Source organism: Alternaria arborescens (assembly GCF_004154835.1).
Source record: "Alternaria arborescens strain FERA 675 chromosome Unknown contig_16, whole genome shotgun sequence".
Lineage (NCBI taxonomy): Eukaryota > Fungi > Ascomycota > Dothideomycetes > Pleosporales > Pleosporaceae > Alternaria > Alternaria arborescens.
In genome coordinates this window covers 585,612-608,154 of record NW_021167871.1, presented here as the reverse complement: position 1 = coordinate 608,154, position 22,543 = coordinate 585,612, and the positions used below count along the sequence as shown (strand labels likewise).

The 22,543-nt window shown below is 53.0% G+C and overlaps 9 protein-coding genes across 9 annotated transcripts; 4 read left to right on the top strand and 5 right to left on the bottom strand.

The window, feature by feature from the left end:
* Window positions 1–2,961: 2,961 nt before the first annotated feature.
* AA0111_g7362 (hypothetical protein) lies at window positions 2,962–3,090 on the top strand (the record flags this gene model as incomplete). The annotated part of the gene is made up of 1 exon (XM_028653688.1): window positions 2,962–3,090. One exon carries the CDS (start codon window positions 2,962–2,964, stop codon window positions 3,088–3,090), a length of 129 nt encoding a protein of 42 aa, XP_028505135.1.
* Window positions 3,091–3,383: 293 nt separating this feature from the next.
* AA0111_g7361 (Negative regulator of the PHO system) lies at window positions 3,384–7,124 on the bottom strand (the record flags this gene model as incomplete). The annotated part of the gene is made up of 4 exons (XM_028653687.1): window positions 3,384–4,301; window positions 4,349–4,638; window positions 5,102–6,561; window positions 6,634–7,124. The coding sequence occupies 4 exons, from the start codon at window positions 7,122–7,124 to the stop codon at window positions 3,384–3,386; spliced, it is 3,159 nt and encodes a 1,052-aa protein (XP_028505138.1).
* Window positions 7,125–8,668: 1,544 nt separating this feature from the next.
* AA0111_g7360 (hypothetical protein) lies at window positions 8,669–10,511 on the top strand (the record flags this gene model as incomplete). The annotated part of the gene is made up of 5 exons (XM_028653686.1): window positions 8,669–8,859; window positions 8,915–9,248; window positions 9,302–9,320; window positions 9,374–10,161; window positions 10,215–10,511. 5 exons carry the CDS (start codon window positions 8,669–8,671, stop codon window positions 10,509–10,511), a joined length of 1,629 nt encoding a protein of 542 aa, XP_028505137.1.
* Window positions 10,512–10,873: 362 nt separating this feature from the next.
* AA0111_g7359 (hypothetical protein) lies at window positions 10,874–11,395 on the bottom strand (the record flags this gene model as incomplete). Its single annotated transcript, XM_028653684.1, has 2 exons — window positions 10,874–11,150; window positions 11,241–11,395. 2 exons carry the CDS (start codon window positions 11,393–11,395, stop codon window positions 10,874–10,876), a joined length of 432 nt encoding a protein of 143 aa, XP_028505280.1.
* Window positions 11,396–12,004: 609 nt separating this feature from the next.
* On the bottom strand, window positions 12,005–12,419 carry AA0111_g7358 (hypothetical protein; the record flags this gene model as incomplete). The annotated part of the gene is made up of 3 exons (XM_028653683.1): window positions 12,005–12,073; window positions 12,133–12,319; window positions 12,370–12,419. 3 exons carry the CDS (start codon window positions 12,417–12,419, stop codon window positions 12,005–12,007), a joined length of 306 nt encoding a protein of 101 aa, XP_028505021.1.
* Window positions 12,420–12,851: 432 nt separating this feature from the next.
* On the bottom strand, window positions 12,852–13,886 carry AA0111_g7357 (hypothetical protein; the record flags this gene model as incomplete). Its single annotated transcript, XM_028653682.1, has 3 exons — window positions 12,852–13,068; window positions 13,123–13,613; window positions 13,665–13,886. 3 exons carry the CDS (start codon window positions 13,884–13,886, stop codon window positions 12,852–12,854), a joined length of 930 nt encoding a protein of 309 aa, XP_028505253.1.
* A 2,003-nt stretch (window positions 13,887–15,889) lies between these two features.
* Window positions 15,890–17,098, top strand: AA0111_g7356 (hypothetical protein; the record flags this gene model as incomplete). The annotated part of the gene is made up of 2 exons (XM_028653681.1): window positions 15,890–16,055; window positions 16,104–17,098. The coding sequence occupies 2 exons, from the start codon at window positions 15,890–15,892 to the stop codon at window positions 17,096–17,098; spliced, it is 1,161 nt and encodes a 386-aa protein (XP_028505254.1).
* A 708-nt stretch (window positions 17,099–17,806) lies between these two features.
* Window positions 17,807–19,996, bottom strand: AA0111_g7355 (hypothetical protein; the record flags this gene model as incomplete). Its single annotated transcript, XM_028653680.1, has 1 exon — window positions 17,807–19,996. The coding sequence occupies one exon, from the start codon at window positions 19,994–19,996 to the stop codon at window positions 17,807–17,809; it is 2,190 nt and encodes a 729-aa protein (XP_028505255.1).
* Window positions 19,997–20,472: 476 nt separating this feature from the next.
* AA0111_g7354 (DNA polymerase kappa) lies at window positions 20,473–22,455 on the top strand (the record flags this gene model as incomplete). The annotated part of the gene is made up of 1 exon (XM_028653679.1): window positions 20,473–22,455. The coding sequence occupies one exon, from the start codon at window positions 20,473–20,475 to the stop codon at window positions 22,453–22,455; it is 1,983 nt and encodes a 660-aa protein (XP_028505256.1).
* Between the last annotated feature and the right edge of the window lie 88 nt (window positions 22,456–22,543).

Sequence of the window (22,543 nt, the reverse complement as noted above, 5' to 3'; positions counted from 1 at the left end):
CTCCTTCACCTAGTACCTCATCTCCGCTCACGCCTTGCCCACGCGCAGATATGATGGAGGGGGTAGAACTCCCAGCAGTGATACGCTATCCATCGTTAATGATACCACGCGGGACGCATGATCGCTGTCCACTGGCCCCGAGCGCCAGGTCTTGCCCCTGGACACGTCGAGCAAGCTTCGTTAGCTGTTGCAACAATCACAGCCTTGCAGCGTACGCCGAAGCTCCCTTTATCATTCTTGCCGATGGTCTTTGTCAAGACACAGGCCTTGTTCATCTCCGTCATTCCATTTCAGGCCTTGGTCTGAGTAGATCCTTGAATGTATCGCATCAGCTTTTACTAGAGAGATACCTTCAGTTCTAGGGGCACAACCTCTTTCCACTCACCGTCCAGTCGCAGAACCACCGAAAATCGTGGATCGCTTGGTCTCATTTCTCCACGCTGGGACTGTTGCTCGTTGGACTCTCCGTAAAATGCTGGGAAAAACTCCTCACATTACAAGGTGAATTCCATATACGTAGATAGTCACTCGGCTCCACCGATCTTCCAGTCATGCGACGAACATCATTCCGGGATGAGAAACTAGAAGCACTAGCTAGCCTCTCAAATACTGTATCATAGGCATCCCGATTTGCAGATTCCCACACATCGCGATCCACAGTCTTTCCCCTTTTCAGGCCATCCCAATCCTGCCTTTCATACGTCCTCCGTTCAGCAGAGATCCATGCCGGCATACTCACTATCCGTACAGAGTCGTCGTTAGCGAACACTGCTTGGGAAGTCCTTTGCGAGCTTTCGGTACGTGCACACTCACTAAACTGGTTCACCGTCTGCGTAGCTGTCGCAACCCTGCATATAGTCCTTCCTGATACTTATACAGCAGCTAGTTGATGTCTGCCAACATTCGCTTCCCTCTATGCTCAGACGCATACGCTCTAGCCATACTAGTTTAGGCCCTCTGCCTGAAGCTTTGGTGTTCGTTGTCTAACGTTTAGCTTGTTTCGGACTAGGTATTCATGGTGTGAAGTCGCAGCATCATACGGAAGAAAATTTCGATCAGTGAATATCTGGCAGAGGCAAGAACAACCACGTGGCAAGCAGAATGGCACACGTTCTACTCAATGAAAACCAATATCATGATCGAGGGCATGAGAGAATTGAGAACCAGGCTACTAGTAGCTGTTCATGATATGCTATGTACTTTCAACCATGTTTTGTTCAAGATGTGTGTTACTTTAGGTGTTAGACACGACTACCTCTGCTGGGAAGCGAAGCATGTCGCTGAAGACTTCTGCTTGAAATCGCACTGAAACATTATTGCGCTCTCCCGCCCTTGCCCACGGTCGCTCAACGTGGCCACCACCCCCCGCTTGTGGTGATAACGAAGATTCTGCGCACTGTGCGTGACCTCCAGCTGGCGCTCTGAAACATCGAGGAGGAATTGAAAGAGAGTGTTAGGCTGTAAAGACTGGACGGCACCCGCTGTAGCCGGAGGAAGGGCGAATAGACGTGACCATGCGCAACATCCATCAGACGAGGGTAGCTGTCAATACGAAGGAGAGAGAGGTCCGTGACGAGTATCGTGGTAAGTCTAGCAAGTGCTCATGACTTTAACGTGTTACTCACTGGATACAGATGAGACCGAGCTTGCCTCGATTGAGGTCCAAGAAGTGGACATGTTATCGGGAAAGTATTGGAAGGTTGTTGTGAGCCTTCACAACATGGTTGAAGCAAGCACCGAAGTTTACTAGAGGGAAAGTCTAGTCGGAAATAGATATAATTTATGTTGGACCGAGAGAAAAAAAGGCTTCGGGATTTAACGAGGTATCACGCTGGTTTGAAGGGCACGGTGGACAAGATGCTCTGTAAGGTAAGACAACATATGCTGACACTGTAGATTCTCTATTGAGGAAGGCGTGGCATGCAAGATTTGAAGCGGATGGTAAGGCAAGCCGAAAGCCTGCCCTCTTTGATCTAGGAACACAGCTTAGAAGACTTGAAGGCAAAGGTAGCACATGCCGACTCTGTTGCTTCTTTGTTGGAGAAGCATGGTATGCGTGTTCTGAAGAAGAGTGTAAGGTAGACCGGGGGCTCTGGTTCCTGTACTTGAGAAAAGCATGATATGGAAAGTCCTAAGGAGGTCATTGCAGAGGGAGAGGCTGCCTTGGAGACGGTACAAGGGCCTCAAGAGACGATCCTGGAGGCGAGGTGTAAATCCAAGGAACTGACAGTGTTCTACGAAAGGAGAGTGGGAAAGTATGAGCTGCTCAGTGGTGAATCGAGTAATTTACGTGGAGTGTTGGCCAAATCGCAAAAATGGTTGGTGAGCTGGAAAAAAATAGGTGCAGCGATACTAGGTATCACCGATCGATTGATAATTAGCCCTCTCGCTTTCAAGCATACTGTATAGATGGATCTACCAAAGGTTAGAATTGGTGTCACTAGAATGAATCCATACCGCAGATGAGGCTGTAACAATGAACTATGAACTATGAATGCTTTAGTCTGGCGGTGGCATGACTTCTAACTCATGCTCAAACTCTTAATCGCCAGGATCGTGCGAGATAAACCTCGTAGCCTTCTTTTGCTAGCGAGTCTCCGCCCCTTGTACTTCCAGACCTATCTGTTCTTAGACACCATCTAGGTCACCTGTTCAGAATCCCACCGTCCGCGACAGAGGAGCAAATGTGTCACTTCACAAACTTGCTTTTTAAACAAGCCCCAATCTCCTGTACACATGTTCAAACCATAACTTACAGCTTCTCAAAGGGGCACTCCCCTTGTCAATACGCTCGTCTATGCTTTCCATCAAAAATGATACTCCGATCTCATTAGTAGTGAGGGCAAGAAGAAAAGTTTGCTTGGATGTGAAAATAAGGATAAATGCCTGATCTAAAGATTGAAATTGGGGATAGAAAGAACTTTGTTAGCCAACTAGGGCTGGTGTATAGCGACAATAACAATGAAGTGCGTGTCTCGAAGTTTGAGAGCTTGGACCTTGGCTCTGAGAGCCGCTGCAGCAGACTCACATCGACTGGATCCGTCCATAACCCTTACATACTGCGTCCTGAAGAATGTAGGGGCGCTGTAGCAACTGAGAACAATGGCGGTTGTACCCAGATTCTTTCACCCAATCATAGCATACACCTTGAGACCAATAGGGCTCTCTTCACGATAATCTACCTGCAAGATACGTCATTCCATTCCAGATATTGATGTTTCCCGCTAGTTGTACGTATCGCGTCTCACTTGAAAACCCGGCGCATGTTGGTAATACTCCGCCCGTGTGACCTCGTCTCCACTTGGTGTTTGCTGTTGTGTGTGTAGATGGAACTGCTGCACACGTGAATGTAGCGTTGGTGCGTCTCGGTGTACGTCTTGCTGCTAGTAGGCGTTCTGAGGCACTTGGTAGCCACCCATCTGCGGTTGCTGGGCCTGAGCCTGGGCCTGAGCTTGCATCTGCGCCATTTCCTGCTGCCTCTGTGGCAGGTCATTGAACCAGGGATGCTGAAGTGCGTTCGCGGCGGGTATGCGCATCTCTGGCCGCAACTGGAGCATACAGTTGAGGAGGCTGAGACCGACCTGGTCGACTTGTGGCAGTATAAGGCGTAGGTCCTGGGTGTGGTAAACAGGAAAGTTGTTCTTGTACTCTGGCAGCTGCGAGATGCCCGGCCATGATCGTTCAGATGGTGTGCCCATAAGCCTGAAGATCTTCTGAACCTGGTCCTCGTTGGTGGTTCCTGGAAAGAGTGGCCGCCCAGTGTACATCTCAGCCATGATGCAGCCTGCCGACCAGATATCGATACTTGTGTTGTAGGTTCTGCTGCCGAGCAGGACGTCAGGGGCACGGTACCATAGAGTTACGACTTCATTTGAGAAGGTATTTACGGGGATGCCGAACGCGCGAGCGAGACCGAAGTCGGCCAACTTCAGCTGGCCGCGGTTATTGATCAGGAGGTTCTGGGGCTTCAGATCACGGTGGAGGACGCGGGCCTCGTGGCAAAAAGCGATTCCTTTCAGCAGCTGGTACATGAAGGACTTGATGGTTGCAGGATCCAGAGCACCGCGGTCACCCCGCGAGTCCATATACCTCTTGAGATCCTTGTCCATGAATTCGAAGACCAGCATGAGCTTGTTCTCAGTATGTATGACATCGTGTAGCAGGACAATGTTCTCGTGTCGCAGCTCCTTCATGAGCGAGATCTCGCGGATAGCGGTCGAGGGCGTGCCTTCCTCCGAGTCAAGATGTATCTCTTTCAGGGCTACCAGCTCGCCCGTCTGGCGGTTGCGACCCTTGAACACCTGAGCGAGTTAGCATGCAATGTGTGAAGTGCATCGTGGCTGCCTACAGTAGCATATGTTCCCTCACCAAGCTTCTCCAGCTGCTGGAAGGAGCTGGGGTGTCTTCTGTTGTCCATGGTAGGTACGATGGGCACAGTGTGGCCGTCGCCGAGGTTGCGGACGCTGATGGACGAGTCGGTGCGCTGCGGGGCTACAAGAGTGCCGGCGTGGACTGGCTTGAGACTGCCCGGGGGCGCTCGCGAGGTGAACTTGGGGTCCCAGAGGATGGCCGAGGCGGTCGTGAGCTGGCTAGCAATGCGCAGAGGTGAGGGCGGGCGGGACTTGTCGGGGGTTGGGGCTGGTGACGCCGTTTTGGTGATGTGGGTAGAGAAGAAGTGAGCGAGGGGGGATGGTTAAACAAAGGTCCGGTCGCGATAGCAGCAAAGGTGGAATGGATCTTCGTCGGCGCTTGTGTCGAGTTCAACGTTGCGCGAGTCGATGAGTGGGATGTGAGTGGATTTGGTGGGGCGCCAGAACAGCCGCCTGACTTTGCGCTACCGCCGACAGCCACCCATCGAGCCTTCTCGCCCTGTCCGTGTGCATGGTCCTTCACCACACTAGCTGCTATTTCTAGATGCAGTAACCCACGATGGTGATTTGGAGCATTTCCATTGGACGCTACGAAAAATGACTGAGAACAACAATGGCAACCAACGCCACATCAACGGCGCGAGGAGCGCGCATACATGGACATGCTTCAACAGGGCGCTTTAGCAATATACTTCATTCATCATTCCATGAGTGCTACGCCTCAAGCATACTCTTTACCCACCCAGGCACAGCCGGTCTCTTCTCCCAGCCCTCTTTCCACCCCTCCCTCCACCCTTCCTTACTGGCAGGCATAGCAAACACCGCCGTAACCAACCACGCAGTTTCCCCTTTCTTGATATCCTTTTGCACAATGGGCAGCACCGTCCTACTCTCGACAAGATTGCTGTTCGCATCAGCCAGGATTACACTACCCTGTCGTTGGCTCTGGTAGATATCCGTGATGCCGACTGCGCCTGTACGGGGCGAGGCTGCGAAGGCGGATGCATGGTCTGAGGAGGCGCCTTCGGGGACTGAGGTGTCTAATTCACGCAGTGTACCGTTCCATTCAGTGAGGAGGCGACCGTCAGACTCGCGTGCGCCGTACACAGCCCATGCGCCTTCTGCGCTCTTGACGTCTCGACCCGAAATCACACGATGGACGCGCAGATGCCAGTTTGGTGTATCCTCGGCTGGCGGGATCAGATACGATGTTATCTCCACATCACTCCATGGCTTCATGCTCGACACCAATACAGGCACTCCATCGCGATCCTCAATCTGCGAATCACCGTTAAGTGCCCTCCGCATTTTCCACAGCTCGCCCCCGTCGTCAGAGAAGGCGAGTTGCGACTCTGGCACGAATTGTTCGAGTTCCTGGTAACCAGTGGAAACAGAGTATGCAAAGGCGGCGCTGTAGGCGAACTTACCGTACTTGGCGTTGCTGTTCTTGATAGCGTAGTGGCAAGACTGACCGCTCGAGAGGAGGAAGGTGTGGCCGCCGGACCGGCAAACGATTTGACGTGGATGAGGGAGCGAACGCACAACGCGGGTGTTGGCAAAAGGATGTGGCTCTTCTTTAGCAGACCAGAAGGGATGTGACTCTGGGACTGCGAGACAAGCAAAGGCGAGCATGCACCAGTATGGACTTTGCGGCGAGTTGTAGTTCTCGGCTAGGTAGTAATTGGGGTACGAGTAGCCCACTGTGAGCATGCCGTTGGACTGGAAGATGTCGTGTTGCGTTGTCCACCAACGTAAATTGCGCATCCAAATTCCCTTAACTACGCCCCAGGAAAGAGGTTCAGGAAGCTCGAGGTCGGCGTAGGCGACGGCGCCCCAAAAGGCTACCATGGCCCATCGATACGTCAACGAGCGACCAAAGGTAATGGCGCGGCCTTCAGGGTCGAAGTAATGGACAAAGTCAAGGGCGTACATGTGTGCGCGCTTCTTGTACTCTTCGGCTTGCTCCGGGTCAATGTCTGCGGCAAGTTTAGAGTAGAGGAGCTGCAGGTATTGGATCGCAAAGGAGCCGGAGTAGTAGTCCATCTGGCGATATGTGTCAGGTCCATCGTTGGACCAGCCATCACCACGATAGTACGTGTTCAGCTGCTTGATATCCTTCTCTAGCTGCTCTTTTGACCACTTCGCCCCATTCCTCTCGAGTCCCAGATTGGCGAAGACGCGGAACCAAAGCCTAGCAAAAACTTAATATCACATCTCAAGATACAGCATGACAGGGACTTGAAGAAACAAATGGCTAGCATACCAGTTTGTATCCGGCATCTTCTTATCGTTCATACTCCCTAACCACGTCTCCACATTCTTCTTCTGCTTGTCCGTCAATGGATCCCAAAACTGTTTATTCGCAACAGCAAGCGTGAATCCAATCGGGCACGCCTCCACCATCCTCTGATCTGTATCCTCCATGTACCCCCAGAATTCTGGGCTCCCAGGATCCGTGCCAGAAATGAGGCCTTGAACAAACTTGTCGGTTGCTGGATACTTGCCGCCACCAGCTAGCAGCGGTGCGAGACCCCATAGCGGGCGTGCGAAACCCTCAACCTGAGCACCTGTCTCATCAAAGCGTGTACCTGTGGAGCCTACCTTGATCAAAGCATTGTCTGGAGAGAAACCAGGAATGAGGGGATCCAGCAGTGAACCTACGGCGGCAACAACATCGTCACGCGTCTTGAGCGGATTCGTGGAGAAAGGGTGCAGGTCGAAAGCCCGATTGGTATTTGCTGTCGTGGCTGTCATGCTTCCGGTTTCCGGTGCCCTAGGGTAGTTGCTTCTGCAAGTGGCTGACCACAATCGATACGATACGTCTCTATCTGGGTGGACCGACTGACGGTGAATATGCAATCCAAACTTCCGTGTCCGCTATCTCCGCTGCGCGGGCGATTATGTTCAGTTTCCTTGGCGATAAGTTTGTCCAGAAATAATCTTGACGTGAGCTGCTGATGGATTGGTATTGGTGGTGTTAAGCGCAGCCGAAATGCCCAGGAGCCCAGAACTCCAAGACGGAAGCAACCTGTACAAGCTGCGGATTCGGGCGTGATGAGGCGAAAAGGCTTGATTCCGGTATTGATTTTCGCCGCAGTCGTTTACACGAGACGAACGTTTATTCCAGTATCGACAGTCTTGAGGCTCTTCTTGCGTGGGGCTGGTGGTGCATCTTAAGTGGTGACTGCAGGTGTTGAGTGTCGCAACTTGCACCGAGGTTCGCGACACCAAACCCCGAAGCTTCTCTTTTGCCTGAAAAGCTACAAAGTATCCATCACCCCACGACCATATTCAACAACTCGTGGACGTCCATTTTGCCTACATGAACCGTCACCTCTCCACAGCATCCACAATCCTTTGCAATCGACCCATCACGCGTCGGCGCGGCCGTGGGGCATCCATGACCCCGACCACTTCGCAGGTCTAATACGCGGATAAATGGCCACAACAACCGTAGCGCCTGCTATCAGCGGGTGTCAGCATCTTACCAAACCAAACACGGAAAGGCTGGCCGTTGCTCAATTCTCCCCCAACACTCGAGAGTGGGGACGCCCCAGACTGGTCTGCCGACCTGGGGACATGGCTCTTGGCAAGTCTTGTTTCATTGAAGTTGCAACGCCACGCTTCCTCGCAACTGGACGGAAAAAGGCGCGGACTTGGCGGTTCCAAGACGGCCTTTCACTGACTCCACAAATCCCACCACGAGGTTTCCGCCGAGCCAAGACAATATCACCACCATGCTCTCTTTGAGCAAGTGCGGTGCTGGTTTTGAATCGACCCCATTGGCCGGAGCCACGAGGACTCGTCCATCTAACGATCTAGCTACCTGGTCTGGGGAAGTCGGTTGGCTCTAGCGGCAGCAGTGAGAGCTGTCTGTGGAGGATTTGGAACGTGGAGTCTGGGGTCTAGTCTGGGGTTCACGATAGCTTGAGGCAAGATGGCAAAGACCGCGGCGTTGGACCAGGCAGTTACCCCGTCTTGAGCAAGGAGCTAGTGCTGCGAGGATAGCGGGATAGCGCATGGGCCGCAGTACCATCCTGTTTATATAGATGGCCATGCACATCCCACTGGGGTTTTGAACATCAGACTGCGGAGACATCTCTCTCTTCACTCATTCCCTTCGAGCTCCATCTGGTGCCGTACACCAGCGTCTGGTCCAGGGTCAGTTTGAGGTTTAGCAGTCGCCCATCGACAAGGTATGTATTCTGTCCTATGTTACACAACATCATGTATGCTAACGATAAGATAGATCTTTATAGCCAGCCGATACGGTAGAACATCGCCAACTATCCGCCGTCATGTCGTCTCCATCCGCCGGTGCGAAGTTCATTCGCATGATTGTCAAGAACGACTCCATCAAGACTGATCCTCATGAGATTTACGGATGGCGCGCCTTCGCCATGGCTGGTTCAGCCTGCTTTGGTGGCATGTTGTTCGGATTCGATATCGGAACCATTGGTGGTGTACTTGAGCTGAAGGAGTTCCAAGAGTATGTGCTCCCTCTGCACTTATTTCCGTCTTCACGACACTGACGTGACATGTAGCAAATACGACATTACCAACCTCGACAAGGTCGGCAAGGCCAACTTGAACGCCAACATCGCCTCAACTCTCCAAGCTGGCTGTTTCGCCGGTTGCTTCGTCGCCTCGTGGTTCGCCGATCGCTGGGGTCGTAAGATGGCACTCCAGGTCGCTGGTCTCGTGACCATTGTCGGTTGCGTTATTCAAGCCGTTGCCATGGGTTCACTCGAGGCCATGTACGTCGGTCGCTTCGTCGCTGGTCTCGGTGTCGGAGGCGCCTCCATGGTTGTCCCTCTTTACATCTCAGAAAACGCTCCTCGTGGTATCCGTGGCGGTCTCACCGGTCTTTACCAATTGGTAAGTTGTGCCTCTACGAGATGCATGTGAGACATACACTGACTCGTGGTTAGTTCATTGCTACAGGAACCTGTAAGAAATGGCCCTGTACGAACTGCATGTGAACCAAATACTGACAGAGACAGGTCTCGCGTTCTGGGTGAACTACGGATCGCTCATGCACCTTTCCGGCGGTGCGCAAGTCTACATTGTTCCTCTCGCTCTTCAAGCTCTTCCCGCTGTTCTCCTTGTCGGCTGCATGGCCCTGAACAAAGAGTCGCCCCGTTTCCTCGCCAAGCAAGACAAGTGGGAAGAGGCCACTACCGTCCTTGCCCGCATGCGAAACCTGCCATCGTCTCATGCCTACGTCCAGGACGAGATCAAGGACATCGCCGATCAGCTCGAGCACGAGCGTATGCTTGTTGCCGGTGCCAGTGTCAAGGATCTTCTCAAGGAGATGTTCACCATCCCTGGTAACCGCAAGCGCGCCCTCATCTCCATCGGACTCATGATTTGCCAACAGATGACTGGAACGAATGCCATCAACTACTACGCACCTCAGATCTTCGCCGCCCTCGGACTCAAGGGTAACGCGGTCAAGCTTTTTGCTACCGGTATTTATGGTATTGTTAAGATGGTTGGATGTTTCGCCTTCTTGATCTTCGCCGCCGATTCTCTTGGCCGTCGTCGTTCGCTCCTCTGGACCTCGATCGCACAGGGACTGGCCATGTTCTACATCGGTATCTACATGCGTGTTGACCCGCCCGTCCCGAATGAGCCCGTACCAGGTGCCGGATACTTTGCCCTTGTCTGCGTGTTCCTCTTCGCCCTCTTCTTCCAGTTTGGTTGGGGACCAGTTTGCTGGATCTACGTGTCTGAGATTCCCGCCGCACGTCTCCGTTCCCTCAATGTTGCCATCGCTGCTGCTACTCAGGTAAGTTCTGACTGTATGAGATGCATGTGGCGTATGTACTGATTTCATACCAGTGGCTCTTCAACTTCGTCGTCGCTCGCGCTACTCCCAACATGATGGCTACCATGGGTCAGGGTGGTTACGGAACTTTCTTCACCTACGGTTCATTCTGCTTCAGCATGTTCATCTTTGTCTGGTTCCTCATTCCCGAGACCAAGGGTCTGTCGCTCGAGAAGATGGACGACCTCTTTGGTATCACTGAGCTTGTCAAGAACATGGAGGCTGACCGTGAGAACCACGCCCATGGCACTGAGCTCGACATGGACGGCAAGAACTCGACTGTTGTCCGTGAGGAGAAGGTCGGTCACTAGACGACTGTATGCGAGATTTGTTGCTGCCAGTTTGTTTCTGGTCGAGGCTAGGCTGTCGTTACTTAGCATTAGCATGATGATTTAATGAAGTCACGAGCTTCGTGCCACTCTTTGCACAAACACTTTTTCAAGACCGCATATGGTTATGTGGAGAATGTGACATAAGAGAGAGAGAGAGAGAGAGAGAGAGAGTAGCCGCCAAAGCAGCAAACTCGATTCATGACGTGATGTATACTCATGTTTGCAATAACCGTACAACTTGGAAGAAGCTCAGTGCAACCTCAAATGTGTGACAAAATTCCGCTAACGCCATATGCATGAATGGACAAAGTCAGCAGTGTGACTGTCGCCGGGTGCGAAGCTCAAGCATCCTTGACAGGGGCTTCGTCAGCATCCAGAATGCCTTTCTTGACAAGCTCTTCCGGACTCGGCCTGCTCTGCAGCCCCTTCTCCAGACTATCCGCTTTCATGTGCATCTCGAGTTCCTTCTGGTGTCCCTGTAGAGCAGGCGCAGCGTTGGAGGCGGGGAGGATGTTGCGGTCGACGAGCTCGGCGCGTTCAGGACGGGAGTTGAGGCCCTTCTTGAGGTTGTCAGTTGCGCGCTGGCGCTCGAGCTCGAGGGCCTTGGCTTGGAGAGCACTGTTGCAGATTGGGCGTTAGTGAGGCTGTTGTAGAGGAAAGAGCTCCCTCTAGTAGAGCTCCGTGAGCTTGCCGGGGTCAGGAACATACGGCGCAGTAGTGGTATCTAGCAGGATATGCCTGTTCTTCAGATCCTGCGGTTCCGGACGATGCTGCAGGTGCTTCTCCAGACTGTTGCGCCTGTCTAGAGAGCGAACGGGAGAGATGGGCGTCTCGTCGACAATGTCAGTGTTCTCGGACGTCATGTTGGCAATTGTTGTTAGTCGCTTAGGAAGATGGGGTAGTAAGTGAGGTTGGTGACTTGCGATCAAAGGGGTTGCTACGGGTACTTAAGGAGAGTCTCAATGTGAGACGAGAGGGGAGAGGTGCCTTCCAAGGTTGCTCTGTTGCATCGCGCCTTGGTTGCGGGGCAGCCGCCTACCGAATCCCTGCAGCGATACAGCAGGGATCAGGCGCGTGCCGTCACCGCGTCACCTTACGTCGGATGAGCAAAAAGACGCACCCCTAAGGCGGCAAGACATGATCGTGCTGCCTTGATTTTCGCGTCAGACGGAGCGTTGGCTGACCAGCATCGAGTCCATGCGCGAAGCGATGCGCACATGCCGCACGTTTCATTTCTAGCGACACTTTCTTGACGCGGCGCCGAAAGATTGCCATGTGAGGCGGCTTGGGCATCTGCAGTCGATCTTATCGAGGAATGCCCAAGTACCTGAACTAGCAATCACCGTCCCACTGCTAACGTTTTTGTGTAGATTTCGCGTCCTGGTATTCATGGTATGCTAGATACTACGACACATCAACGCCAACCAAGCTGCCTTTCCCACGTCTAGTCATTGTCGCACCTCCCAGCATCGTCAATCCTTCTTACAAGCCGTAACTGTGGCAGTTGCAGTTCCTGGGACCGTCGTAGAAACCCGGCAACCCTACAAATGTCACCATAATCAGCTTTCCCAATCTACGATGCTTGGAAAGAGACACTCACAAGCCCTACGCCTAAAACCTTCGTCTTCAGCGCGCATCCCCTGCAGTCCGTGTACATAGTCGAAGTAGTCGTGGTTTCATAGAAGGTGCAGTTAGTCTGGCGAGGTGGCGATCTGAATACATTGACTACGCAGTCTGCCGATGGTGTGGGCGTGGGAGACGGCGAAGTAGGGCTGACCGAGAATGCGCTGGGTTATATGTCAGGGCATGGAAAACGGCGCGGCTGGAATTATCTTACGGTTGCATAAGAAGTGCCGCAAGCACAATGGTAAGGACTGACGATAACATGGTAGGCTATAAAGGTCTCACTAATGAATGATCAAACTGGAATACAACGACACAGCCAAGAACACTTGAATATATAAGCGGACCTGAACGAGGGGATCGGGACACGCGGATCACCATTTCCATGCGGCACATCAGATTGAGTGGTTCGGCGGTAAGCCGGGACGCGGTCCTGACCAAAGTACGAGATCAATATCATTATTGCATTAACTACATACGTCCACATCATGGGCGTCCAATCCCGTACCTATTGACAAGCCCCCCAACTCCATTGATGAAAAGCTAGATCATTGAGGAGAACTACTGACCTAAAGGACAGTAGGAAACAGACACATGCCGCGTAAGCCTTTTCTTTCATCCCAGGTTCCGGTCCCATCACAGGCGAACCACTCTTGTCAAAGCATTCTGTAGTGAGAGTGATACAGATTAGTGCATTTAAGCACCGTCGTCCTCACCGATGCGGATGGCACCCTCGCGGCTGAGACCGTTAGCCCAGAAGCCGTTGAGCTCAACATCGCTCTCGCGCATGTTGGCGTGAGCAACAAGGAGCCAGGCACCGAAGACAGCCTTGGCAAGGACATCGAGGATAGCGTAGGAAATGATCTCAGCATCAACGCTAGCCTTGCGGGCACCGTCGGCAACACCCCAGACACTGCGAAAGTATTAGTTTCATGAAGAGGACGGATACGATGACGGATGAACTTACATGGGGTAGGCAGTCCAGAGGATGGCAGTGTAGGCAGCGATGGAGACGAAGAAAGTGCGGAGCTTGTCACCCTTGGCGCGGGCGTTGGCGCCACCGTTAAGGCCAAGGTGCCAGAAGATGAAGATGAAGGCAATGCAGGCAATTGTGTACCAGCCCCACTTCTGGGGAGTGTCCTCAGTGCCGAAAGCAGCAAACAGACCAGTAAGAACCATGATCAAGTCGGCAACGATCATCATGATCATGTGTCCTCCGGACATGCCAGCAAGGAGACCGAGATCGAGGAGCAGGAGAGGGGTGGTGATGCTCCAGTCGACGTAACGGGCCCAGTAGACCTGGCGGTAGGTGGTGGTGTAGGTGTCGGGAACGTGGTCATGTTGCTCGCGCTCGACAATCTTGTTCAGGGAAACACCGTGTCCAGTGGCCATGGCGAAGTAGGAGAGGGCTGCGGTGAGGGTGATGATGGTGGTGATGACATGGTAGAGGCGCTTGTTCTAGTATGTGTTAGGCATTGCGTTTCAAGTCACTCGGAACGGGGTCCTTACCAATGGGACCTTCCATGACATGACAGTGAATCCAGCAGAGGCGATCAGCATAAGGACAAAGACGACCCAAAGCGTCTTCTGTCCAGCATCGCCAGCAACCTCGTAGACGGGCTCGCTGCCGGGGATGACAGTGGGAACGGGAGCAACCGAAGGCAGAGATGAGGCCGTTGCCGTGGGCAGCGGGAACATCTCCGAGGTCTTCCTCAAGACTTCCTCAATCATGATGGCGATTTGGTGTTGTGAATTGACTCCTGGACCTTGACAGCAACTGTATGTGCTGACGAGTGATCGATGGGAGAGTTGACAGTGAGATGAAGGAACAGAGTGAGACAAGGCGGAGTTATAAAGAGGAGAAGCTAGGCAGCTATGCGGTCACCTGTTGGAGCTGCGGCAGGAGCTATACGAAACAAGAATCGAGACGTCATAGCCCCTCACGGCATGCGCTATTGATTGGTTCCCGCTACGGCCTGCGTAAGAAGCAAGGATGCACGAACATCAGCTCGCGCCTAACAGCTTCAAATTAAGGGTCTGAACTCTCTGCGCGAATGCACTCATCAATGCACTGGAGCTGTCATGGCGGCCGTCAATGGCGTCCTCTGCACGCGTGGTTGAGGCATCGGAGTGACCTCGTCGAGTGGGGCTGGTTGCTACGCGAAAGAGTACCTTGGTACATCATCAATGCTTCACCGCGCCAAGCCGTCCAGGATGTTCCCCACAGCAACAAAGCGCAGTGTGAGTGCACGCCCTCGGCTGCTCGCGTCTAGCCTCACAAACAGGTTTCAGTACCACCGATTGTATTAACTTTTCGATCCCCCTCTTCCGTGCGCCGATGTTCATTTCCATGTTGCATGTCTCGATCGCCTGGATTCCATCAAGTCGCTGACATCGCCATGGCCATCGAACCCAATTGTACATGCGACGACCCCGCCCTGTCGCGCATTGGCGGGTACTCTACATCTCACCAGTCAATAGCCCCTCACGGTGGTGTGATCTGGTCCAACCATTCAGAGCTTCTGGAGAGCTGAAGCGGGCCGAAGTGCATACGTTTTGTTGTTATAGGGAGTATCCTGGACTCTTTCATGTCTGAGACGACGTGCATCTACATTTCTGTCTTTGTCGACGATGCCCGGTACATATCCTCGGATCACGCGGCAGCGCGTGAGGAGACTGCGGAGACTGCGCCCATCACCACATCAGTTGCTTCCGTCTGAACCTAAATGCAGTTACAACGAGCATCGCGACACGCCCAGCCTCAGCACATTACTCAACGAGGCCGTTTGCCAAGTTTTGTGACAGCCTCGCCATCTCAACACAAGTATCCCGCTACTTTCTCACCATTCCATCACGGCGTAGTTCATATTCTTACTTTCGCGCCTGCATCCATAGGCATGTCTTGTTGGGTGTTGAGCTCATCGGAATTTAGGTTGTACTTCGGGTGCGGACATGCTTGCGATGTTCATTCTTCTTCCCTTGGTTCGTCAAAGTGCGCGCTGAAGGTGTCGTGTTTCCAGATTTATCTCAGTTTCAGCCACTCGATACCGCCCCAGAGTTTAAAGTGGACGCGAACTTCTCCATGGTAGGATTGTTGAGGGTTCGCCTCGAGTAAGTCGAATCGCGCTAGCATCGTGGCTGACTAAGTTGGCAGTTGCTGAACGCTCGTTCGCCGCGTACTAACAACTTCATCGTCGCGCATGCTGAATACCAACACCATGGTTGACACAAATCCCACGTTCTTTCCATATCCTAATAGCTCTTCAATACGCCCCCCACGAATGACAGCCACAGTCGACGCGATAGGCCTCTTATCGATGCACCAGTGGAATATTCGCCCTTAGCGCACCATCACGGTACTCTAGGTAAAGCTCTTTTGGCATATGGCCCGTCGTCACATCCTCCTACCAGCGCTGTGCCCCGTCAATTCTTACGAGGTCCGTCAAGCATTTCCTTCTATCCATCAGGGTGCTTAATTGCGGTCAAATGCCCATTATATAGTGCTTGTTGTTGCCCAAGACTGTACAAGACACGCACTGCCGAGCCGGAACCAAGCTTCTCTGCATACCCAAGAAAGCTTACTGGATTTTGCTGCTCCGCTGGACCACTACCAGATTTCCGGGCCCGAACCAACGAGAGATCAACAATATTGGAGGCCCTTTTGGTCAAAAATACCTTAGGCGAATACTTTGCAACACCGCCCTTCATCTACTGCAAGCTCTTTCCATACCACCATGGCTTCTACCGCTTTCGAGATTGCACGCCTTGTGCTGCGTCAAGATCAGGGTGCAGAGACACAGCCCGACGAGGTCATCACTTGCGGCAGCGACAACGAGTACGATGGCCGTATGGGTACCCGCGTCTCGTCCATTTTTGTCATCATGGTGGCATCTAGCTTCGGTATGTACAACAATCCCACCTTGATCTTCGCGCACTAACACCACACAGGTGCCATGTTCCCTGTTCTGGCAAGACGTACGCGCCACAAGTTGGTACCCAACTGGGTCTTCTTCGCTGCAAAGTACTTTGGTTCAGGTGTGATTATCACTACTGCATTCATCCATCTTCTCGCACCAGCGAACGAAGCACTGGGTAACGAGTGTCTGACCGGTGTCATTGCCGCATACCCCTGGCCTGAGGGCATTGCCCTTATGACCCTCTTCCTTATGTTCTTCCTTGAGCTTATGACCATGCGTTACGCCAAGTTCGGTAATGATCATGATCATGAGCACAGCCACGCACCTGCAAGAATCCCACCCGCGGCGCACGCCGAAGACTACAGCAGCTTCGACAACAACTTGAAGGAGCAAAAGGCGGGTGACATCGAAGGGTCCGCTGGTACCAACCCTAACATGCGTGGAGAAGACCATCTTGGCCACCAACGCGACCACGTTGACCACGAAGCTGAGTCGAAGTCCGATATGACGCCTCGCGCTCTCGTGCCAGAAGGTTACGCTTCCCAGCTGACAGCCGTCTTCATCCTCGAGTTCGGTGTCATCTTCCACTCTATCTTCATCGGCCTTACACTTGCTGTCTCTGGCGAGGAGTTCATTACGCTTTACATCGTCTTGGTATTCCACCAGATGTTCGAGGGTCTGGGGTTGGGAACGCGTCTGGCTGAGGTTCCTTGGCCAGCATCCAAGCGCTGGACGCCGTACCTCCTTGGTCTAGCTTATGGTCTCTCCACCCCCATCGCTATTGCCATCGGCCTAGGTGTCCGACAATCGTTTGCTCCAGAGTCACGCACTACACTGCTTACCAATGGTGTTTTCGATTCCATCAGTGCTGGTATCCTCATCTACACTGGACTTGTCGAGCTCATGGCCCACGAGTTCATGTTCAGCCCTTACATGCAAAAAGGTCCTGTTAGCCGGACACTCAAGGCTTTCGGCCTTATGGTCCTTGGTGCTGGTCTGATGGCGCTCCTGGGTTACTGGGCTTAAATTAACGTGTCATGCGGCTCATGGTTATCTTTTCTTCTATATGTTCATCGTTTTCTTTTTTCTTTTTTCTGGATACCCGTAGATCAATGCTGGCTCCATTGTCGCTTTTCTGTTCAGATAGGGGAATATGTGATAGAACATTGCAATAGACAAACATCTTCAGACGGATTCGAAATATTCACTGTCTCAATATTCGACTTGATCTCGTCTTACAATGCTTGGTCCCGTGTACGTCACAGCTGAGCTCGGCAGGTCGCCCGAGCGGTCATCGCAAAAATGGTACAGGCTCTACATGGCTAACAAGTGAAAAAGTGATGTATGTATTGGCTATGTATGTGTTTGTATGTAAACGCTTGAAGCGGGGGGTATCATTAAAACTGACTGACTGCACACACAAAAGCCCAATACGCGACCCAATCTTGTCAAAGATTGTTCAAGGCCGTAGATTCAGACATTATCAAATAAACGAGAGTGTACATTGCGGCCGTGAAAAGAACGAACAATCAAAAACAAAGGAAACGGTCGTAGGGGCGTCGAAATCACATTCGACGCATTGTGCCGTTGTGCGCCAGTGGTGTGAAAATGCAGACCGGCAAAGCTATCCTTCATAGTAAACGCCTGTTCCCATGCTGCAAACAAAAGTTGGGTATGTAAGGTGGGTATGTAAGGTGGGTATGTGCAAACTGGAAGAAGCGAAAGTTTATATGGTTATGACGCTTCCAGGGCGTCGATAGACGCATGGAGATACCTGATTCGCTCTTCAAATGGTGAGCCAAGTGGGCTGAGGGTCTCGTGCTTCTTCAGGTCCGTTTCTCGTGTCGTTGCGTACGAGATCCATTGGCCTGGCAGTTTGGGACGGAACTCTTTCACAGGACTCCTAGATGGGCCCTCGTCCTGAGGAGATGCTGCCCGAGACTGGTCGCTGTCTTCCTCCATGTGTTCAAGACCTTCGAGGTCTATACCACTGTCTCGGTCGATGACTCGGCTCTGTTGTGGGAAGAACGGAGAGTCCAGAGCTTCTATGGCGCTGTGTATTGGACTCCAAGGGCTGAGGAGGCCCCTGGATTCCCGCTTTTCGCTGATATCGTTGTCGTCGTCTTCTGGAACAAGTACGCGGCCACCTACTTTGACATCGCTGACGTGCACTTTGTACTCCAATGCCTTTTGACCATCCTTAATCAGCTGCTCTGTCCACCCGAGACATTTCTTCAGACTCTGGTTCATCTTCTGACTGTCGTTGAGCATCTCTCGATGTTTTGAGAGGTCTAACTGGAGACGCTTCTCGTCTCGTGAGCGATGTGTTTCATCCCGCTCCAGTTGAGCGCTTGGGCTCAAAGCGCCGTCGTCGAAAGACGAGTCGCTGCTTTCCGGGTCCTCCTCTTCCTCCTCTTCAGGTGTTTCTTCTTCTTCCGCCTCGGACATGTCAGACAGATCTCCTATATTACCAGCGCCAATAGCCGAGGTTTCCAGGGGTTCGCCAGCCGTGTCAACAGAAAAGACTCCAGCTCGGCTCATGCGACGGAAGCGTCTGAGCTCAGCCTTTTGCTTTCGAACTTCTTTTTCCAAGGACCGGTTGATAGCAAGAAGCGAGGAGTTACTGATCTCGAGGTCAAGCACTTTACGTTCCCTTCGTGCATTGGCAGCAAGCTCATTCATCATTTCGAGCGCACTCTTGCCATCGCTATTTCTCGATGGACTGCCGGATACCGGAGATCCTATAGGGGAGAACGCAGTCAAGCGTGGAGAAGGCGTAGCTGCTGCATCGCCAGGAGCGCGATTTTCAGTATGTAGCGGGCTTGGTGCCATGGCGGATGATTCAGCAGTCGGTGCCTTTTTCAAGCTAGTCACAGAATCGATTGACGACAGGCTAGAACTCTTGACATGTCCTCGCTTTATAGTAGAGGCAACACTGGACCTGCGTCTGGTGCGATCAGACACATCCGGCGTGTTCGGTCCAGCCAAGATGGCCAATGCCGAGTTTCCAGAACTGCCTCTACTAAGAGCTGGCCGGACCTGAGAGGCTCCCTTGCGATACGACAGATGCGCAAAGTCTTTGGTAGGGGATGGTGGACGCAGCGACTGTAGGTTCTCAGAAGGCGGGAGCAGATCTGGCGACATGGGCATAACTGGTGGAGTGAGGATCGGCTGACGGTCTTTTTTCTCAGAAAGCGAGTCTGCGTGGAAGAACTTGCTCTCTGGCTGAGCTCTCCCCACTGACGATAGCGGTGGCGACGGCACGTTGTGTTTCGGAGGGGCGTCATCTTGTCTGCCATCGGCGTAGAAGAAGGTAGGTGTTTTCTTTTGGGGTGCTGTTGCTAGTACTAGTGCCGGTTGCTCGTGCGGGCGGGCGTCGTTGGCATGGAAAAACAGCGACGAAGCGTCTTTCCTGGAACCCGTCTCGGACGGGGGGTTGTTGTAGGCGCCAATCGAAGACCTCGGGGTTGGCGTGACATGGCTGCTGCTTGGTCCCGGTGTACTGCGCGGGCGGACTCCGACTGAAGAACCACCGCTCTTTCCCACGGCACTGTGTCCACTGTGAAAGTCTACCGTGGACCCTGGCCGCGAGCTGCTCGGTGTGGCGGAGGGTGTGCCGCTGGGTGTCGACGACGTGCTGTCTACACCAACGCGGGATTTCCTCGAAGAAGAGCGAGGAGTCACATTGCTGCTCAGGAAGGCCTTCACAGGCGTCACGTCGTTGTGTGAGGAAGCAGCAGGCTTTGCCGGGGTGGTTCCATTGCTGGTGCGGGTGGTGCGGGTGCTCGATGAGCTAACGGTGGAGGAAGCGGTGGGCGCAACCGCAAGTCGAGGGGTCAAGGGCGTCTTCGCAGCAGTTCGGTTACTAGCGAGCGTCGGCTTCAATGGCCGTGGGTTATTTCGGTCGGTTCGTTCGATGGGCATCCTCTAGGGAGTGGTGCAGCTATAGGGTGGATGTTATGCTGCGTGTGCGGAGGGAGATCATGGCCTTCCGGGGAGGCTACAGGTGGTTGCTCGGGGGGTAATGGCGGTGTTGATGGTGGTATGTTGATGGCCGCTAGTAGCGTGTCGGGTGTCTGCAGGGTCGAAACAGCAGCGAGCTCTACGTGTATTGCCCCACTTCTACAATGCCAGCGGTGGAGGGTTGTAGACGGTTGGTGTCCAGTCCATTGTCAAAGGGATGGACGAGAACAGGAGAAGGGTTTCGGACTGTGCGGAGCGAGTGTCTGTGTTGGTGTGAGATGATTCTGGTGGCCCTGAATATCCTGGAGAGCACGGTTTCAGGGAGGCTAGTCCCAGCTGGGCGCAAGCGTGAAAGCGCGTCATGAGTCTTCCACGCCTCATCTCGCGTTTTAGTGGGCCATCATCTCGTCCTCTCCCGAAGATGACCCCCACTTACCATGAGCGATGCCGCAGGGTCTGCCCATTCATCCGTACCATGCGAGCAGCCTCATGGCTCGCCTGTCTCCCACTATGGCCTCAGTAGTCCAACCCTCGACGCGTTCGATTTGCCTCCCGCGCCTGCCTCACCCACCATGACCACTCCCGAAGCAGAATCTCGAGACAGACCAGAGCGTCCACAGCCCGCACGAACAGCCTCGGCCGAGCACGACTCCTTAAAGTACCACCTGCTCGGCCCCTCGCTCACAAAAGCCGGACAAGATACTGTAGACCAAACAAAGGTCTCCGAGGTCATCTACAATGCATCCAAGGGCTCCAAGTTCTTCAACAACGAGGAAGTCAAGGACAAGAATCTTACAGAGAAGATCAACAAGATCCTGGCAAAGAGACGTCAGCTGGAGAAGATTGACCTGACCTCTGACCAGCGCAGAGCCGACGACTATATCGCTGAATTGGAGCTGAGCAGGGACATGAGTCAGGTCATTGTACACCTCGATTGTGATGCTTTTTATGCCGCCGTAGAGGAGCTCGATCGCCCGGAGCTGAAAGACGTTCCGTTTGCGGTCGGCAAAGGTGTGCTGACGACCTGCAACTATCATGCGAGGAAGTTTGGCTGCCGCTCGGGCATGGCCGGCTTTGTTGCCATGAAACTCTGTCCACAGCTAATTTGCGTCCCTATGAACTTCGCGAAATACATGGCCAAGGCAGAAGAGGTCCGCGAAGTCCTTGCAATGTACGATCCTAATTTCCAGAGTGCGAGCTGCGACGAGGCATACCTGAATCTCACAGAGTACTGCCAAGAGCACCATATGACCCCCGAGGAAGCAGTCAGCCAAATGCGCGCAGACGTCTATGAGAAGGCCAAGATCACCGTCTCTGCCGGTATCGCAGCAAATGCCAAACTCGCCAAGATTTGCTCAAACAAGAACAAGCCAAATGGGCAGTTTCTGCTCCCCAGTGACAGACAGACAATTGTAGAGTTCATGAGGACCCTACCTACACGCAAGGTGAACGGCATTGGTCGCGTCTTTGAACGAGAGCTGGATGCTATAGGCGTGAAGACCTGCGGAGACATCTATGCACATCGAGCATATCTGGCGAAGCTATTCGGTCAGAAGGCATTCCAGTTCTTGATGCAGTGCTATCTAGGTCTGGGACGTACCATTGTCAAACCTGCGGAAGACCGTGAGCGCAAGAGTGTCGGGACAGAGACTACTTTCAGGGAGCTAGGGGATCGCGATGCCCTGCGCGACAAGCTTCGTCACGTCGCCGAAGAGCTCGAAGGAGACCTGAAGCGCACTGAGTATAAAGGGAGGACCCTCTGCATCAAGATCAAACTTCATACCTACGAAGTGCATACACGACAGACGACACCGCCATTTGCTGTTAACAAAGCGGATGACTTATACAGATACAGTCTCCCTATGCTGGAGAAGCTGATGAAGGAAATACCGGACCTGAAGTTGCGTCTCATGGGCCTGAGAGTCACACAGATCATCAGCACAAAGAAGCCTGGAATCGACTTCTTCGGCCGTGCAGCCAAGACATCGTCGACTTCTTCAAAGGCCTCCACCTCAAAGAATGAAGGGACATGGGAGACCTGGCCCGAGGAGGAATTTGAAGAAGCCGCACAACAAGAGCGCAACGACGAGATGAATGAGTTGGAAAAGCTGTCTCAGGAACAAGGGCACCAGGAAGAGGAACGATCGGCGCCCGAACCGCAATGGCAGTGTCCCATTTGCTCCATCTCTCAACCGCCAGATGACGCGAGCTTCAATGCCCATATCGACTTTTGCCTTTCGAAACAGACTATCAGGGAAGTCGTCAAATCTACAGCGCCGTCACCAGAGAAGCAATCCATCGCCCCCAAGCCAATAACCAAAAAGGGAAAGCGTGGAAGACCGAAGAATGAAGGGTCAATTTCAGAACAGCAGGCGAGAGAAAAGAGAAGGGCTTTCTTCTCGCTTGGCAACAGCAACTAAAGATAAACATATGATACCCAGACAAAGATGCTGAAACCTATTAATGCACCGTTGTTTGACTTTTTCTGTACCCCCAGTAGTACCCAGC